Source organism: Gadus chalcogrammus, chromosome 8, assembly GCF_026213295.1.
Source record: "Gadus chalcogrammus isolate NIFS_2021 chromosome 8, NIFS_Gcha_1.0, whole genome shotgun sequence".
Taxonomy (NCBI): domain Eukaryota; kingdom Metazoa; phylum Chordata; class Actinopteri; order Gadiformes; family Gadidae; genus Gadus; species Gadus chalcogrammus.
Genome location: NC_079419.1, coordinates 9488023 through 9501464, shown reverse-complemented (window position 1 = coordinate 9501464; position 13442 = coordinate 9488023). Strand labels below are relative to the sequence as shown.

Genomic DNA, 13442 nt, shown 5'->3' with positions numbered 1-13442 from the left:
CACTGTGCACTTTTCACAATGGGCTGCGGTCGAAGTAAGACCATCATGTCCCGGCCAAGTGTCTGACTAATTATAATGGTTGGTTTTAATCCCTGTGATGGGGCGACTACAATGTGTAAAACAAAAACATATCATCCGTTTTCAACCTTTAGATGGCAGCAAACTCCCAAAAGTGACCTAGTGAGAATTAATTCTTTAAGGGAAGAATGAACTCCTTGAACTCATCCTTGTGAGTTCCACACTTTGCTCTTGTCGGATACTTTGTCAAAGTATATACACATTGTTCAAACGATGGCGTGCAACAAGACAAGCGTGTGTTTCTTCCCGAGCGTCTGGGTGTCTGAGGAGAGAGCAGCAGCGACCCACCTGAAGAACGTGTGATGCTCCACGCACACCTTCCACAGCCTCTTGGCTGCGCGGTGGTTGGGCAGCTTGAAGCCGATTGTGCTCTCAAACTGCTCGAACTGCAGAACAAAACCCATGGCCAGTGGTGGGAGGTTAGGGGTGTTTTTAGCTCAAGGGAGCTAGGATCGTGAAACCACGCCAACACAGTCGGTGTGACTCAAGTGATGCAGGATTTAAGGTCTCTTGTCTACACGAGGGACGCGTGTTCATGGGTTCCACCTCGTGGAACCCATGAACCCAACCGTTAGCGTGTCGAATCTTAACGAGAAGTCAAATTCTAAACAATGAGGAGCGTCGGAAAAACCACAGGGTTATAGAATTTTCCTATCCAATTAGTTTGAATGAGTGCAAAAATAACTGAGTGATTCCATTTCGTGTGATTTGAGTTATCCCCGCGGCGAGCTGGTTTTTACCTCTCCCGGGCGTATTTTGATGTAGAAGTTGTTCCTCTTGTAGGAGATCTTGAGGACCTTGGGCCAGGCAAAGCGGTTGATCCGGAGGCGGTCGCGGTAGATGAGAAGGCCGCTGGCGCACACACCCAGCATGATCTCCACACCCTCCGAGTCCTGGCAGGGGAGCAAAGAAACCAATGAAGAACGAACACACACACAGACACAGACAGACACAGACACACACACACACAGGATCATCTGTCTTTTTAAGAGCGAAAACGCTCTTATTCATTAAACCTGCACAATGTAACTTCACAAAAAAAAGAGCACAACCTATGGCCACAAGTGGTACTACACATTGCCATTTTTGGATTGGATCGAAATAGTGGGATAATCCAACGGCAGAAACCTATTCGAATCCAAGAATGGTGCCGTGTTTTTCTTCCACTGTGTTCTGCAGAGCTCGCTTCCTGATATACTCCTGTTCCACCGCCACATGTCACTGCATCCCAAAGCAGTGGAACCTCAGACATGGTTGTTTTCCGGGGACAGCCACATGTCCCCCCCCACTCACTCCCCAAAAAGTTACACAGTGTAGGTTTAACCACGCAGATCGTACGGCCCGTAGAAGGGGTGCACCTATGGGGACACACAAGAGGAGGAGAGCCAGGAGGACGGCAGTACCAAGGGAGAGAGCGACCAGGCGGGATGAGGGAGTGGAGCCAGGCATTCGGTATACCCTTATCTACCCAGCACAGGCTGGTAGAGAGATGGCCATGAGGAATGACTTGGTGCGGAGAGAGAGCGAGAGAGCGAGAGAGCGAGAGAGAGAGAGAGAGGTTGGTGAAGGCATTGCGTGGCGACTGCAGCAATGCGAGTGGGGAGGTGTACGGGGTGAGCAACATGATGAGACTGCAGAGATCACAGGCCTCTTGATCATTTGGTTGCACGGTGGGTGGGTGGGTGGGTTTGGAGGGAGAGTGGCGTGTCATGCTTCAGGGCACGTCGGGGGTGTGTGGGGGGGGGGGGGGATTCGAACCGCAGCACTGAACCGTCCTGCTAGACCATGCACGTGGTAGATGGAAGACGCACGCACACGCATACACATTGAGAAAGCGCATGTAAAGCAGCCTCTTACCTCTGCCTTGGCTTCAGCCAAGCACTCAGAGAGACTCCCTACCAACTAGGGCGTTTAACAAGAGAGAGAAAAGACAAGAAGAGCATGCCGGGTCCAATCAGTTTCCCCCTGGGCTGGTGGGTCCACATACTAGCATCAGACAGCGTCGACAGCCATCTACAAAAAGACGGGCCCGGATCAGCGACTGATCTCCTGCTGAGATCCACCGTCAACAACAACAAAACATTCCTTTCATCCCGGTCTCCGTTCCAGCAGGCAGGATTCTCCTTACAACACCAAGACAATGCACTCCCTCCCCGCTCCCGCTTCCAAGGCGCTTCGGGTAACCGCTTTCAGCTACAGATCCAAACAGATACTCGTCTAAAAAGACATAATCCAAACTGATATGCCATCTCGAGATACCCATCATAGCAGCTTTGTCTCCCGAGACACGACCGTAATGAGCTGACAAGAGTCGGCCAATCAACTGGAGATTCCTCTTGTCCCCTCCTGCCCCTTCCTCCCCCTCCCCTCTCTCTCCCTCCCCAGCATTCCCTAATGAGGCCTCTGATCTCCCCAGGCAGGCAGATGGGAACCAACAGGACAATTATTGAAGTTGAGCGAGCCTACCTTCTCTGGCAGACAGAGCGCCAGTGATGATAGAGATGTTGGGTCGCTGGGGGGGGGGGGGGGGGGGGGGGGGGGTGTGAGAGGGGCGGTGAAGCCGTGGACATTATGTAAGCATGTGGATATTATTTTTAGCATGGGTGGCAGGAGTTAAGATGCTCTCCTGTGTGCAAAGTGCGAATGAGCAGCAGATGTGATGCTTCACATGCGTGGATGTAGACCAACCTTCCCCCCCCCCCCCCCACCCAGACCCCAAGAGAGCCCTTAGTCACTACATGGCTTACGTCATCAGGCCCTCGGTGTTAACAGGCCGTTAAAAGCACAAGAGCAAATCAAGCACCGAAAAACAGAAATAGCCAGCCGCTATTGTTAGCCGTCAGCGATTTCCGTTATTACATTCAGCTATCGTAGGATTGAACTTCTGTAAAGGTCATAGATAGAACCAGGTATTCATATCCAGCTAGCTAGCTAGCTAGAGCCAATAGTGCAAGCAAGCGGCCTCAAAAAGAAAAAGGCCAAATATACCCGAAACAATTCCCAGAATGCAGCTAAAAGACAGAAGTGGCAAATATCCCGCCATTGTCAGATTCTCAGGGGAAAATAACTCAGTAATAATAAAATATTTTGCGCCTAACAATTAATCTTGCCCAATCGGCAACTAATTTACAGACTGCTGAAGGCTGTGTGCTATGCTGCTGTATCACAGTATGATAGCCTGACTCTACACAGCCCATACAGGGCTGTGTGTCCGGAACCTGTTATATAGCATATAACCCAATGCACGACGGGTCTGATGTTACTTTACCTTGGCATGGTGGAGGTCCACGCCATACATCGACAGCTTCTTGGCGTTTTCCAGGAAGCGGATTTCAGCCTCTGCAGGTGTCATACCTCTGTGGGGTGGAAGCAGGACAGAGCATATCATGTTTACCGAGAGGACTCCAGTGTTATTCCCCTGTGTGTGTGTCTGTGTCTGTGTCTGTGTGTGTGTTTGCGTGTGTGTTCATCTTGAAGACGTTTTTTTTTTTGGCAGCTGAATTAACCTGACCCAGCTTCAGTCAACCTAATAAGAGACTCTGGGAAAGTGGAGTGCTGCAGGACTGGATAGGGAAGCGTTAGGAATTAAGGTCACATTTTTACACTGGTGTAAAAAGTGGCCTAGATTACGTTTGCTGACACAGATCAACAAGGAGCTTGTTATATTGCAGGCATTGATTGGATTCTACCGCATGTGGAACAGAAGATCAGCTACGTCGAATTTCATAGTAACCCTTTCCCGTAAATTGATATTGCATCACGTATGATGAAATATCAAACATATTTTGTCTTCTGGCGGCTCACATTGATGTTGTAAGGAGACCAAAGTGACCTCACACACGAGAGTGTCACTCTGGCAAGACGGCACACAGTGGCTGCAGCCCATCTCAACTACATGTTCAACATGCCAGAGGCTTCTCAGAGGTAGTAGGCTGAACTTCTAGCATTCAACATTAAAAAGAAAACTCTATCCCTAATTATCAGTGCCACGGACACAAAGCCAGGAAGAGAGGGCGACCGATTTGTGTAAAAGTTAAATAATGTGAAGAAAATGAAAAACGGCGGCAACAACGACAAAGGTCACTAAACACACGACCCAGCCCCGGGGGAGGATCCCTCTGGCCAACACTAACTTGTAGCTCTTGTGCATCTCCATGACCTTCTCCTCCAGCTCCTTGGTCTGGTTGGGGGCGAAGCGCAGCTCGCTGATGTAGTCGCTGCCCTGCTCCTCGGGGTCGTAGTCGCCAAGCTCCGACTGCACCGTGAAGGAGCCCAGCATGGTGTGGGTGGCGAAGGAGCATGGCAGCCGGCCGGACACCACGTCGTCCCTCAGCTGCAGACACAGGAAGTAGCTGGAGATGGGGAGAGCGAGGGAGAGAGAGACAGAGACAGAGAGAGAGAGACATACAGACAGAGAGAGAGGGAGAGAGAGAGACAGAGACAGAGACAGAGACAGAGACAGAGACAGAGACAGAGACAGAGACAGAGAGAGAGAGAGAGAGAGACAGACAGACAGACAGACAGACAGACAGACAGACAGACAGACAGACAGACAGACAGACAGACAGAGAGAGATGGAGAGAGACACAGACAGACAGAGAGAGACACAGACAGACAGACAGAGATAAAGTGTGAGAGAGAGAGACGGAGAGACAGACGGAGAGAGAGACACGGCGCTTAGAGGGCAGACCAGACTAAACGATGACGTATCATTGAGTTTAGGTGCTTTTGGGATTCCTGAAATGTCAATAGAATCATTTTCTATCCATCGGCCTACTATTCTTATTAAATCAGTGACTCAGTCAATACAATAACCATCTGCCCTTGTATTCATCGTTATAAAGGGCAACAAGCACAATGGGATGGAGCTGCCAAACTGCATCTCTCATAGCGGTGTCGTTGGTAATTAGTTAAGCAATGTTGAAGGTGAACAACAACAAAAACCACATCAAACCAAGGGGCTCACCGTGTGATGTCCTCAGACAGTAGGGCGGGGTCGGGGGGATAGAACTTCACGTTAAAAGCAAAGTTCCAGGGTCCAGCTGGGAAAACAAAAAATAACATAATGAAGACCTTACATTTACAAGATTAATGTTTTTTTTTTGGTGTCATGAATGACTTACTTCTGATCTGTTTCTTCATCTCCTTGGTGGGGTCTATCCAGTTCTGGAACAGAAACACAGCGAACGACAACCAATGAGGGGCCACGGATTTACTAGGGCGCCATAAACAGCAAAGAGGACCAGTGATGTCATCTTAAGCAATAACCAAACATTAATCATGCTCTGGCTCAGGACGCGTACACATTGAGAAGCTTCCAGATAATTGCCTGCTTACAGAAGACAGACTGCATTTTTGATTTCATTCCCAAATTAATTCATCATCCTGGGCTAGTACTTTTATTGGGCCCCTCTACGACACGGTCCAGATCTATACACAATACACATTCAGAGGGTTAAAGATTTTAATTAAATTAAATTACATTGGGTATAAATGATCTTTACCGTCTGGTTCTCGACATCTCTGTACGTGATGCCGAAGTAGTCCTTCTCCAGTAGGTTGAGGTGGTCGCATATTTTATCTAACAGGATGTGTCCCTTGGCTCGTTTCTAACATGAGGAAAGGAAATAAAAAAAGGGCAAGATTGATGTGGAGTCCGTAGGGTTCCACCATTTGAAACACAGATTTGCTTTTTTGACAATGTTTGAATTAGGTTTGTAAAAATGCTAATGAGCAAAGGTGAAACAGGGAAACGGCAAAAGGCAAGTTTAATTGAGGTCAACAACCTTACTCAATTGACGTGATGACACTGCAAGCATTAAAGCTAGGGTCGGCAAACTGGAGAAACCAGCCAGAGTAAGCTTGATTTTGTAGTATCAAACCAAAATAAAATCCCACTCCTCCATTCAGGCCTCCCTCCAAAGCAAATCCCTTGAAACTCGTGATTAGCTCGCTAGCTTTAGCAACAAGTCTGCTAGCCTTGTGGAAGACTCCGGTCATGCGCAATGAGTGCACAGGCGATGACACACAGATAGCCGAGTAGGTAGGGTAGACAGACAGACCAGCAAATCATTTCATTCGGGTTGAATGAAATGATTCGTCAGGCTTATTACAGGCCCGTGACAGCCAAAGATACCGTATTTGTCCTTTTTTGTCAGCGTTAGCTTAATTGATTGTCGTTCAATCAATAAGGAAGCAAAAAAAGCTTCTAAAAAATAATTGCATGCCCTAGCTTTAAAAAGATGACACTCTTCATAGGGTGGCTACTGCTCATTTCAGCAGTGACCCTTGTTGAGCTCGTGCCCTTGGCAGGAGGCTGCAGCCTTATCGATCCAAGCACCAATGCATGTGAAAACATAAATGCGAAGCATTTGCCCATGATGTCTCATGGGCATATTACCCTTTGACTTAAGCACTATTTCTGCCGGCCTCCTCCATTGACTTTTACATACCCATTCCTCTACCACCATAAATACCTTTTAACTACCGGAAGAGCAGTTTGTCATTGACAAGCACAAAAAACCGATCAATCAACCAGGGACAAATAAGCACCAAGATGTCTTAAGGGGTCATAGTTACGCTGTCATTTCATTGGTTGGTGCTCAGCGATGGCTGTATGAAGATTTAGGAGCAGGGTGTGCTGAGGGTTCAACAGTTTGTTTCCCTGGTTTGCTGGGGTTATTTTTAGGGCGGTGTTACCACTCCGTGGCTGAACACTAACCCCGACAGCCATGAGGCCAAAGTTGCATCATAAAAACGAGAAATAAACACATGACATGACAAGCAGACAACACGTATTAAACAGGGGCTGTAAACACTATTTCAGTGCAACGAAACATGTGTCTGAACAGCAGCCGCCCCCTTGTTCGTTTTGAAAATGCCATAGTAGATTAGATAAATGATTGTGATTGGTCGGGCCAATCACATCATTCATCTAATTTGGGGCGGGTCTAATTTGGGGTGGGTCTGCTGGAAATCTGTCTTTACGAGGAGGCGGATCAGACACATATGCCAGGGCGGTTCCGACTTGGTCTCTCAGTTCCTCCGCTCTGCAGTAAACAGAAATGTTCCCCGTTTACTGTTCCCGTTTTATCCAATCATGAGAGAAACTTCCAATTTCAGTGTTGACTGACAACGGCGGAAGAGCCAACCCGACCGATTCCGATACTCCCAGGAATGCCTCAGAACAACAAGCCAAGGAAAATAAGAATAATCAGCAGACGGGAAGAAAGAAAAGAAAGCTGCCAGGAAAAAAAGAGAGCATCATGGGGACATGCAAGACCAACATTCACCAACATTTTATCAACGTGACCTTCGATAGGTGGCCTTCGCTACATGGGTAGCGGGGGGGGGGGGGGGGGGAGGGAGGAAGGGCACTGCTGACTGCAAAACCCGGACAGGAAGTTTGCCAAAACACAGACATGGCTTAAAGGGCCTTTAAGAGCTTGCATTCCTGTGTGTGACCTGAGCAGACCAGTAGAAGCTGGCACATGCAGATAGACGATCTTGACAGAACACTTTCAAAGGACGCCGCCGCCTCGCCTTGACGGGGCTTCCCTTTGACGCTCGACCCCCAAGGTGCCTTCCAGAGAGGCATGCCAACCATCTGCGACGCTCTTGAGCTGCAGGCCGGGTTTAGCACCCGGGCTAACGCTAAACACAGGAGGCGGGCGATTGGAGGACAAGTGCAGCGGATGAAAGCCAGGCCCCTTCCGAGAAATACTGCTCCGTCATCAAAAAACAGAAAACCAACTCCCGGGGTTTAGACAAACGTGCAGTCGAGGGATGTGAGCGTGAAGGCTGGGCTTCACAGGCTAGTTTTGAAACGGCTCGTGGAGGATGGGGTAATTTGGCACCGAGCTGGAGACATCCCATATTCTCCGTTGGAGGAATGTTAAAACTTTTACCTTGACTGCTTACAGGCATTCAAACATTCTGTAGCGACCAAGAGTCAAATTTCCAGACAGCAGTGGGGCCCCGGTGGTTGCTATGCTAACCTAGTCTCTGCTCACTTGTTGGTTTTGCATCTGGTTGAACATTTCTCTACGGTTCTGGATCTTATGGTAAATCGTTTGGTCATAGTCCCCCCGCCCACCCCCCCCCCCACCGCCACAGAAAGTTCCATCATCCCTTTAGTTAAAGCCCTCTGATCTAAAATGACTAGTGCTGGGAGTACCACTTCCACCCACACACACACTGTGACCAACAGGACCCAGATTTGAAAGTCATCTGGTACGGTGACCTTTGACCTGCACAATGATGAAGTATCAAACCCTGGTTGAACCCCCTTGGTTTAGCCATATAAAACCAACTTTGACAAAGAGGGGTGGAAATGTGTGAGGATAGTGGGGGAACTCATGTTTCATGGGGCATTTTTGGGGGGTAAAGGGGCGGAGACTCCTGCTAGGGATCCCTCCTGAATATCCCTGTTGGGATATCTGTTGCCGAGTGACACGCATAGAGGAATTGGAGGTCAGTAAAGAAGTGGGTCACGGCTATTCCTGTTAAACATCGTACACTCTCACACAGATGGCTAACACCCGCACTAATGAGAGCGTGAGCGTGAGTGTGTACACCATTCACACGTACAAACGTGGCCGTGTATATAATAACATCACTGTGGTGCAGGGGTGGGCATTATGGGCATAAATATTTGATTTCGTCTTTCTCCTCTTTTCTTTTCCGTCCTGTGAACAGGTTTAGTTTTATTGTCCTTGCTGTTTTGTGTGATGTTATGTGGCTGTGTTTAGGAGTACGTGTGTGATATGTTCTAAATTGTGAAAAGAAAAAATAAATAATAATCATCAATCTTTCGACATGCAATGTCACGTGGATCAGCAAACTTAAAGAAAATATACTAGTCTTTTTATTCTTTTGTAAATAAACAGACATCTTATGCCCACAAACGTGAACAAAATGTATAATTTGAACAAATATAGGTATAGGAAGGAATATATAATATTGCTGAATCCCGTCACAGATGTTGGAGGTCATAAAGAAAGACGTTTGTGGAAAACAAATACTGACAATTGTGTGGGGTCAATTTCCTTTAACATCATTCTATCACACCCTCGGGGACAATGACGACCATCCTAGCCTACTTCATGCACGCTACTGTATGTGGGTCAACTGTGTGTGGAGATACATAAATAGGTGGTAAACTCTGTCATGTCCTTCAACATATACAGTAACCATGGTGACTATGACAAAGATACCTGATTGTGATTGGTTAAGCAGATTTATTCTTAGGCGTAGAGCTGCCAAAAAGAAAAATCAACCTTGGTGCAATAACACTTAAAAGTCTGTTTTGGCAAAAAAAAAAAGTCTGTTCTGTTCTGTTTTGGCAAAAACATTGTGAATCACGTTGTACGTCTACAGTCCCAATTAGCTCTATGATTTAATTATATTGATTTGACATTCACATTCACTGTAAAAGGACCTTTCTTCCCTGTGTTTTAGAACCATATCGAAAAGATACATGATAACGCGAGGGGATGTTTCGTGGACACGTTCAATACCATCGATAGGATGTTGTCTTGCACACCCCTTCCGTGATCACCCATTGGAGTTATTAAAGGTAGCATTAGAGTAGAGACCTTCTTTGTATTATTTGGCAGTTGTCTTCAAGCTAAAAATACAAGATTGTTCAAGATATCGTAATCAATCGTGTCCTTTTGTTGTTTGTTGTCACATATTGAAACTTTTTACAACGAAAATATATTAGCCAAATTATTTATGAATGACATATATATAGTAGTACTAAAATAGTACTGAAATGGGTCACTCAGCTTCAGACACATCGAAAGCGTCGATAAATCAAAGACCGTCTTTGCACTGAACAGCCTAATGTTGGTAAATGACACAGCATAGGAATGATGCGGTTCAGAAAACGAGGCCATCTTGAAGCTAAGGTTATCTTTCCGCCTGCTCATTAACTGTAAACGGAATACTTTGCTCAGCCATGACGTCCGCCATTACCGCCTGGCGTTGCTAATACCGACAGGGACGTGATAGCATCTGCTTTTCATTAAAGCAGCTGACTGTGGAGTCTCTGTGGAGACCCGCCACTGTCGTTTGATGCACTAGCACCACGCCGGGACAAATTATAAATACTCACAGAAGCACTGATGGGAAAGGCTGTCCTTAACCGGGAGCAAAGCCTGCTCATGATTGCATTACAACCAAGGAACGCCGGCTGAGGAACTACTTTTCTTATCTAAAGTGGTGAGCCGGACGGGAGGCAGATCCCACTGCAGTTTGGTTCTGCTGCTGAGCGTGTTGAAACGCACTACATCAAGGCCAGCCAGTACAGTACAGCAGTACAAACGACAGCACTCATTTTCAAGGCTACTTAGGGACTTGGGGAACACACAGTGGGAGAATAAACTGGCAAGAAACGGTACTGTGTACCGGCAATCTGTTTCAACAAGCAAAACACGCATTTTCCCACCTCTATCTTTTCAACATCCCATAATCCCACATCCCGGAGCGATCTCCCAGATGGACTTTCTACACTCGCCAAGCAGGTAAATATTATGACACACACACACACACACACACACACACACACACACACACACACACACACACACACACACACACACACACACACACACACACACACACACACACACACACACACACACACACACACACACACGCCATCAAAGCACCGTTTTCACATTCTTCTACTGCCGACATTGTTGGCGCATCGAGGATCGACTCCCACTTCGAATCCCCTAACCCACAGCCTCAGGCTGATGGGCTTCTCAAATGTTACTCACTAATCAATGTCATTCAGAATGGCAGTGCCTCGTTCAAGGAGACGCGATGAGGAGCACAGTGGCAGGTTGAAGTCGAATACCACCCCCAAAAAAGGAAACTACATAATCAACATAACGTCACACTTTAGTTATGGCATTGGTAGAGTGACTGAGTGATCGCGTGATCGACAGAGTGATCGAGTGATCGACTGAGTTAGTGACTGATCGAGTGAGTGAGGTTGTGATAGAGTGAGTGAGCGCTCACCTCCACAGTGATGTTGTAGTCGGAGCCATCCAACAGGGTGACCTTGCACTGCATGTTCTTCAGCTTCTTGGCCCCCCGGAGAGGAGACCTGGACAGGTGGCTGGTGGAAGACCTGCTGGACGCCTGGTCCTCTTCGTGTGAATCCTGAGAGAGGAGGCCGGGAGCAGAACATTCGGGTTCAACTTTGATCACACAGACCTCTGTCAAGTAGCAGTTCGGTCTGTTGCCCGCGGCCTAACTACCGGCCTAACTACCGGCTTAACTACCAGCCCTCAACTACTGTCAGTGTGTCTGCACCCCGCATTTGAGATGTTAACTGTGAGAAGTGAAACCATTAACTGTAATATTCCAAGCATTTACTCTGCTCCGCCCCAGGTCAATGACCAGGTCACCGAAAACCCTCCACCAAAACAGGCCCTCCAACGTCCTCACACGGCCCAAAAATAGTCCCAACTCAACAGTCGTCTTCGGTAAGAAGCCCGTCAGAAACCAAAGCCAGAGTCCCACAACCAGCTGCTATAAAGAGCTAGCTGGTGCCACCACTTTGTCTTCAGGGAGAACATTTAATTGTCCACCAAGCTGAAAAAGGCCTTTCTTACTGCCACATTGGTTAAAAGGTCAACATCTCCCAGGGGAGCCACCGATAAAGGCTTTCCCAGAATCTTGGACCTCATTTCCACCCACCCCTGGAAAAAACACATTTATAGGTCTGCACATCACTTTATCTAGAGGGAACAGGGGAGCGAGGGCAATAAAAGGTAGACAGAGGGCTGGAGATGTAATGTGGCACTAAAAAACATATTAGACATTCAGCTGGTATCCCAGTCGGTCGGCCTTCTAAAATACCAAACAACAAAACATTGGCCAACCAACAAAAAACGTAACCTATATCTGTAATCATCCGGCACAGCACGAATCTCCCTTAAATGTCGGTCCTCAATTCTACTTTCCATTCTGACTCATCCTCTTCTTATGGTCCATTTGCCATTCGAGATTCCCGTTCCCCTCGTTTACAAATCATTCTCGCTCAGACTCTCCAGTCTGCTTGCACTCCATTATTCTTCCGCCAAGATCAGCTCTCATTATCAAACCACAAATTATAGAGAGATTGGCAATGCCTAAAATTAGAGACCTAGATACGTCTAATTTTTCCACTTGTTACACCAACAGACTGGAGGGAATTCCTTTAAAAAATTACCTTCTCTTTAAAAGAGAGAGAACACACACACACACACACACACACACACACACACACACACACACACACACACACACACACACACACACACACACACACACACACACACACACACACACACACACACACACACACACACACACACACACACACACACGTTTCTCCTCCACATCAACAGGCAACAACAATGGCAGCACAAGGCCTGGCAGGCACTGCTCTGTTTCACTACGGCAGCCACGTGATAGAAGAGGCCACTTGTCTGTGGACTTGTGTCCGACCCACAAAAGGGACCCAACGTGAGCAGTTGGCTATAGAAAGGCCCACCCGCCTCCACATCCTCCAACATTGAATGCATCCGCCTGTTGCGTAGCCGTACCCCTGTTGTTGGTGTTAGAAAAGCCGCCCGGCGCTTTAAATCAGATTGGGGGCGACCAAGGCACAAGCAGATACCCCAGATCAAGCACCCGGCTGCAGACATTGACTAACCATTCCTGCGTGGAGAGGATCACAATCGAACAAATGATACGGAATTGAACCAATGATTAGACTGGGATGGGAGGACGCCTTGGCCTTTAACCTGTTGCCACCCCCCCCCGTCTTGGAGCGAAGGGCTTGGGCTGTAGTTTGGTCGTTTGGTGACTGGCTGACCTGTTCCTTCCTGGCGGGGGTGCTGTGTCCTGCGGCCACGGGGAGCTGGACCCTGGGGGAGCCTGGTTCCTCTGCACTGGCTGCTGCTGCTGCTGAGCGCTGTGGCGTGGCCTTAGCCGTCTTCTCCTTCTCCTTGTCCTTGTCCGCCTCCTTGCTCTTCTCCTGCTGCGTCTTGGGCTCCGAGTCGGCGCCTGATTCGGTCGTCATGGCCAATCACACTGAGGGGGGGGGGGGGGGGGAGAGAGAGAGGAGGAGGGAGCAGGACAAGAGGCATGGCGTTAGATGAGTCAGCGGTCTGGTTTCTCAAAAGCTTTTTTATTATTTCTTTCTCTTTTTTTTAATGCCCCTGCATTCAAGCCTTTCCGGTGTGCTGCCAAACAACAGTGATGTGGCGACGCGGGGTCATATTTCTGTTCGACCGTCGAGATAAGGAAGCAGAAATGAAAGAAGACGATCGAGGCCGACACTTGGGTCACAAATAACGCCCGGT

The 13442-nt window shown here is 47.9% G+C and overlaps 1 protein-coding gene across 9 annotated transcripts in view; it reads right to left on the bottom strand.

Moving 5' to 3' along the window:
* LOC130386962 (protein 4.1-like) overlaps positions 1-13442 on the bottom strand; it is a 45469-nt gene that overhangs the window by 19978 nt on the left and 12049 nt on the right. For 8 of the 9 annotated variants that reach the window (XM_056595861.1, XM_056595860.1, XM_056595865.1 and 5 more), the window contains exons 2-10: positions 12953-13170; positions 11107-11250; positions 5583-5687; positions 5202-5244; positions 5045-5120; positions 4212-4430; positions 3347-3434; positions 819-971; positions 367-464 (exon numbers count right to left, since the gene is read on the bottom strand). In XM_056595861.1, coding sequence (XP_056451836.1) covers positions 367-464; positions 819-971; positions 3347-3434; positions 4212-4430; positions 5045-5120; positions 5202-5244; positions 5583-5687; positions 11107-11250; positions 12953-13159 — 1133 coding nt within the window. In that variant the 5' untranslated portion in view covers positions 13160-13170. The remainder of the gene's footprint in view (positions 1-366; positions 465-818; positions 972-3346; positions 3435-4211; positions 4431-5044; positions 5121-5201; positions 5245-5582; positions 5688-11106; positions 11251-12952; positions 13171-13442) is intronic. The other variant, XM_056595868.1, reaches the window with a different exon arrangement.